Source organism: Lethenteron reissneri, chromosome 21 (assembly GCF_015708825.2).
Source record: "Lethenteron reissneri isolate LAM-NWPU_2019-01 chromosome 21, ASM1570882v1, whole genome shotgun sequence".
Taxonomy (NCBI): domain Eukaryota; kingdom Metazoa; phylum Chordata; class Hyperoartia; order Petromyzontiformes; family Petromyzontidae; genus Lethenteron; species Lethenteron reissneri.
This window is the reverse complement of record NC_083799.1, coordinates 1,886,558-1,892,557: the sequence shown is the minus strand read 5'-3', so window position 1 is coordinate 1,892,557 and position 6,000 is coordinate 1,886,558. Positions and strand designations below refer to the sequence as shown.

General features: G+C 50.5%; 1 protein-coding gene across 1 annotated transcript in view; it reads left to right on the top strand.

Moving 5' to 3' along the window:
* Window positions 1-1,396: 1,396 nt before the first annotated feature.
* The window catches only part of LOC133345018 (A-kinase anchor protein 9-like), a 77,346-nt gene continuing 72,742 nt past the window's right edge, over window positions 1,397-6,000 (top strand). Inside the window, exon 1 of the mRNA XM_061555374.1 lies at window positions 1,397-1,587. Within this exon, the coding sequence (XP_061411358.1) occupies window positions 1,537-1,587 (51 nt within the window). The 5' untranslated portion in view covers window positions 1,397-1,536. The remainder of the gene's footprint in view (window positions 1,588-6,000) is intronic.

Here is a 6,000-nt window from a genome sequence, read left to right as displayed (position 1 = left end):
ACGTTGATGCCACACGCAATGAACGAGTCGAGACGTGTGTAGAGGACGCGGTGATGCTGTAACCTTATAGTGTACTGACTGGCGTTACGCGCAATTAATGCTTCATTAGCCTGGCCCCTGGTTTTGCTTGGCTCCGAGCCAGATTCGGATATCTCTCGAGATCAAGTGTATGACGATTTGGTTCGGGCTCGGCAGTGGAAATCCACCCACACCGTGAGTGGGCTACGCTTGCTCGGCTCGGATGTGTCAGTGGAAAAGGGGGCATTTAACAGAAATGGTGGATGTTGCTTCGATGTCATGGTGGTTCTGCAATATTCGTTCTACCAATTCCCAATCGTACCCACAGTCATATGCAAAGCAGGAGATACTCGTGCTAACCTACGGTACACCCGAATTTTGGTTAAAACATTCCAAATGCAACCACATCTCAAGTAAACTGCAAAACAGTGGGATATGTTCATCATGGGGAAGAAGGGGGCATATATGATGTACGAGGGTGGTTAAAGTCATCTTGGACTTTAGCTCAAACAGAAAGTTTTAATTCCAGGATCGTTCACTCATGTCTTAAGTCTCCATCCACAGTGAAGCACTTCTCTCACCCATGCACAAGTGCCCTGAATGCCCATTGCAGCGTTCAGGTCAAGCGTCTTCACATGCAATCGATGCGACCCAGAATATCGAAACCGGTTCAAAGTTTTCTTGCTTAAACATTTAATTTTGGATAACATAAGGTGCGGGATTCTTCACAGTGCAGCATCTCCTTTATCTCCCAGCCTCCACCCATCATCATTCGTCGGCCTCCCAACTTGTTCCGTCCTGACTCTTCAGTGGCTTCCTCCCACGATGGCTGATGGCTCGCTCCGTCATTCATCGTGGCCTCTCCCATCATCTCGAAGTTCTTCTCAACATCTCCCGTGGCTTCCTCCAACGATGTCTCGTGGCTCCTGCAAACCATATCGTGGGGTTCCCTCCCACTATACTGTGGCTCCTCCCATCATCAGATGGCCCCTCCCATGCCACCGTGGCCCCTCCCACGATCACGTGGCCCCTCCCATCATCCCATGGCTCCTCCCCATATCTCTCGTGGCTCCTCCCATGACTTCTCGGCGCTGGCGTCCCTTTTATTTGCTCGCTTCTGAATGGCCGCGGCCGCGCTCGAACGGACCAATCGGCTGCTCGCACATTAACGGACGCGTCGGCTCGCGCGCTCCGGCCAATCGGCGCACGCGACACGAGACGACTGGGGAAGTGGGCGGGGTGGGGCGGGGGGGAAGTGGGCGGGGCGATGGGGGAAAGTGGGCGGGGCGGGGAGGAAAGTGGGCGGGCGGGGAGGAAAGTGGGCGGGGCGGGGGGAAAGTGGGCGGGGCGATGGGAAAGTGGGCGGGGCGGGGCGGGGTTAGCGGCTCCACGGTGTCCAGCGACGCAGAGCGCGCGGGGTGGCGCGGGCTCCCCCTCACCGGGCCGCCGAGCGAACGGAGAGGAGGGCGATCTGCGTGCTCCGCCTTCTCCACAGAGGCCGCCGCAGCCGCCGCCGCGATGGAGGACGAGAAGGAGCGGCAGAGGCTCCTACAAGCCGGGAAGGCGCGGGTGAGGAGAGGGGCGTAACACACCGGGACACATTCGGAAAGGGACGCGAATGTACGGGCGAGAAAAGTCGGCGTGAGATGAGGGTGAAGTGTTGTTCTTCTGTGAGGGACGGCGGCGACGTTGAGAGGGCCCCGATGAGAAGGTGAGTGGTGATGATGATGGTGAGTGGTGGTGATGGTGAGTGGTGATGATGATGGTTAGTGGTGGTGGTGAGTGGTGATGAAGTGAGTGGTGATGGTGAGTGGTGGGTGGTGATGGTGAGTGGTGGGTGGTGAGTGGTGATGAAGTGAGTGGTGATGGTGAGTGGTGATGATGATGATGGTGAGTGGTGGTGATGGTGAGTGGTGATGATAGTGGTGATGGTGAGTGGTGATGGTGAATGGTGATGATGAGTGGTGATGGTGAGTGGTGATGGTGAATGGTGATGGTGAATGGTGATGATGAGTGGTGATGAAGTGAGTGGTGATGGTGAGTGGTGGTGGTGATGGTGAGTGGTGATGGTGAGTGGTGAGGGTGAGTGTTGGTGATGGTGAGTGGTGATGGTGAGTGGTGATGATGAGTGGTGATGATGAGTGGTGATGATGAGTGGTGATGGTGAATGGTTAGGAGAGTGATGGGTCGGTGAGAGAGTGATGAGTGCAAGTGAGTGGTGAGTTGTGATGGAGAGTGATACGCTGAGGGTGTGTGGGGAGTGTGAGGTGGTGAGTTTGAATGCTGCTGGTTAAGTTACTGTTAGTGGTGAGGTGATGGTGAGGATGAGTAGCAATGTGAATTTTTGGGCGAGGGTGTCGATGTCTGTCAGCGTGTGTCAAATTGCCCGGCTTCTGTGTGTGTCAGTCATTGTGTTCTGTCCGTGTGCAGCAATGTCTCAATTGCATTTGTGTGGCATTGTGTGTTATTGTTGTGGATGTGTGTTTGGCTGTTGACACAGTGGACAACACAGGTGGTGCTTCTGCCTGTCATCCTTAGTTCTTTCACCCGTAAGACCTAGGCCTGTCCCTTCGACACTTTTACGTGGCCTCAAAGTGCACCTAGCCTGGCACAATCGCTGTGGTTACGTCACCGTCACTTAGTGGTGAAAGGCAGCTGCTGCTGTTGTATCACAGACGGACAGTGTGCGTTGGTATGCATGGTCATTGTGTCAAGTGTGTGTCACTCTCAGTATTGCAATGCAGAACGTCAGCGTGTATCAGCGTGTGTGTGCGAGCACATGGTCAGTGTGTAAATGATTATGGTAATTTTGTGTGAGCGTGTGTGTGTGCATGGTCAGTGTGTCAGTGTATGTGTCAGTGCATGTGTCAGTGCGTGTGTCCCCCAACCTGTAAGTGATGGGGCAGTTGTGGAGAAGTTTCCGTACCTTGGCAGTGTGCTTATGACCAGCTCCGGTTTTGCAGCAGAGGTCTTCACTCCGAATACGTAGAGAGGCATTATCTTTTATTTAATCATCTGCGTAACGCTGTATAGAAGTGACCTTTCCTGTCCGCTCCACACGAAGTTCCGGGTCTTCTCGGCCACAGTTATGCCCTCCCTCTGAAGGAACATCTGCGCCGGTTTATAACATTCAGGCTGGCCTGCCGACGATCCATTCTGGTTTTAATCATGATAGATTGTGTGAGGAGCTCACCAATCCTTGAAAGATCTGTGCACAATCTCATCAATTATCTCCTCCGGCAAGCTAGGCTGCGTTGGCTGGATCATTTAGCCCATATGCCCAGCCACCGCATGCCCCAAGCAGTTTCAGTTTGGCAGGATATATTTGGCTTAACTGGTGTGGCATGGGCTACAGAAAAAGATATGGACGGATGTGGCACAGAAGGATGTGGAGCTAATTGGACTTGCCGATGATTGGTACCAGCAGTGTCAAGATCGGCCTCTGTGGAGGAGGTTCATGAAGGAATACGACTGGTGAGTTGGAAGCAGTCACCCTCCAGCAACAACGGAGAGTCGAGGAGTGATCCTCACAGCAACGAGCAGAGTGCCAGGTGGCTAAAACGCAGAAAGTTGGCACAGTGGAGAGCACAGTTGGTGCATCTACTAGTCACATTAGTCAGTCATGTCAGTCAGTCAACCTTACTGGCTGAGATGACTTGCCAGCGGACCTTTGACACTTGACTTGACTTTAAAGTGCACAGAGCATGACGCAAACGCCGTGGTAAAAAAAAAGTTTAGTTTTAGTTTCTCTTAATGGTGAACGGCGGTTGTTCTTGTGCATGGTCAGTGTGCATAAGTGTGTATCAGTGTGTGAGAGAGCGTGTCAGTGAGGATGATCAGTTTGTACCAGTTGTGTGGCCGTGTTCGAGTGTGTTTGGTCAGTATAGGTTCCACTGTGAGTGTCGGTGTTTGGTGGGATGTGGTTCGCTCTGCTCGTGGTGTCCAGAGCTCCAGGGGTGGTAGAGCCCACCTGGAGACCAGCGCCTGGTACCACAGTAACCTGTCAGTGTGGTATGGTCAGTGGTGGTGTTTCTAACAGCTGTCGGAGGTTCGGATATTATGTGAGTAGCTTAGTAGTTGTGGATTATTAGGACTCGCCACCCAGATTCCACTGCAGTGATCGTTGATGCCTCTACTCGCACAGCCTCATGGTAAGGAAGCAGTTGGGGCCTTCAGGCTGTGTGCTGGGAGTGATTGTAGGCATTCGTGAGGTGGTTGTGGTGGAGTGTTTGGTGTGGGGAAGGAGCGTATGTGGGAAGGGAGAGTATGTGAGGATCCCTCTCAGGCTGGGGAGATGTCAATGCATCCTGCGAGGAGTAAGGATATCCCTTTGGGATGGAGGGGTTATGGTCGAATGTGGGGAGGGAGTGTTTGAGGGCTCAGAGGGGAGGGCGTGTGAGTGTGTTCCCGCCTCGGGCTGCAGTGCCCGCGCCCGATGGGACTGCGTATGGCCAGATGCCAGTCAGCTGTTTGTGTCTGTCTCTGCCCTTGTTGCAAGGAGTCGCCCTATGCCTATTCACTGGCTGCATTTCCATGAGTTCTTAGGTAGTGTTTTCATTAACATGTTAATTCGACTTGTGCTGGCAACATATTTCGAATTAAATTAAAATGTCGCAGAATTTGTGCCTCGTTGCAAAATCCCTGAACACGTTTTTTACTAAATACTTTTTTATTCCATTTTTCTCAATTCGGCTACGACCAATGAGCGATTTTTAGGTAATAATAACTAGGGGGTTGAACTCTCTGATTAAAGTATATAGGGCTGTACTGAGAAGCAAGTGGCACTATGGTTGGTTAGAGTGGGAGCCAATCATAGTGCAATTGTGACTCTTTATCCACTTCTAGCCTAGCAATCCTGGAGAGCCTCATGTGCCCCGAATCAGGATTTAAGCTTGCAAATTGGTCAGTAGCACCTCGAGACTGCTTCAAAAAACAAGAGAATAAAAGCATGGAAATGTATATGCAATGTATTTTGCAGTCTGTATACAGCACTGCGTTTTGCTCAATGTACAATGTATGAGAACTATATCGGGTACAGTGCAGTTTGATACATTGTGTGATTTGCCATGTGCCATATTGAAGGATTAGGGATGGGTCATGGGGACACACTGGCATTTAAACATAAATGAAGATGATCAGCTGAACCAGTTGCAATACATTGGCTTGTGGCTTCACACCTGAGAGGCAGCAGGTGCTGGTTGGTTGGGAGTTTTTATATTTAGCACTCATAGTAGTTTGACCTCCCATGTGACAAAGCAACTTTCCTTTTACGTCAGATAGCTGTGTGAACTTTGATCAGGGCGTGATTGTCTGCACATTTCTCCTTTTCACGTTGCTAAAATCAAAATGCATTGAATTGTACATTTTTTTGCTGACTTGTAAGTATCATGTTTGCATTTTAATAATCTCCTAGTGTCTCTTAAATTCAGGTGATCATCTATTGTCAGGTGTTTGCCGGAGGCTTATGACTGGTGATTTAGCCATGATTGTGAGTTATGTTTTGTGCTTAGTTACATGTTTATGATGATTACGTCTAATCATATCTCATTGCCGTACAGTGGGGATAAGAAATGAAGGGCAATTGAGGGAGGTGTGTGGGGAAATTATCTCCAGCCCTGTCACAGGGGTATTATACAGTATGGTGGTCAGGTGAAAGCATAAACAGCTGTGTGTCATCGGCACAAGCTCAGTCATAAGTAGTAAAGCAGCCCTCAGGTACAGAAGAAGGAAACATTTGCCTTGGGCAGAGAGTGAACAGTGTGAACATTCATGGGGTCACTTTTGTGTAGAGCACAGTGAGGTGAGTAGAGTGAAATTTTGGGGATTAGTTTGTTGTCCTTCCCCCGCACCTCCGATTATCATGGTTGGCTACGTACGGTGCGAAAGAAGTTCAACATACACACAAATTAAGTGAGAGGAGTAGGCATGATAGGGCTTGCAGACACAGCGGAGGTTACAGCTTGCGTTGTGCCTATTAGCACA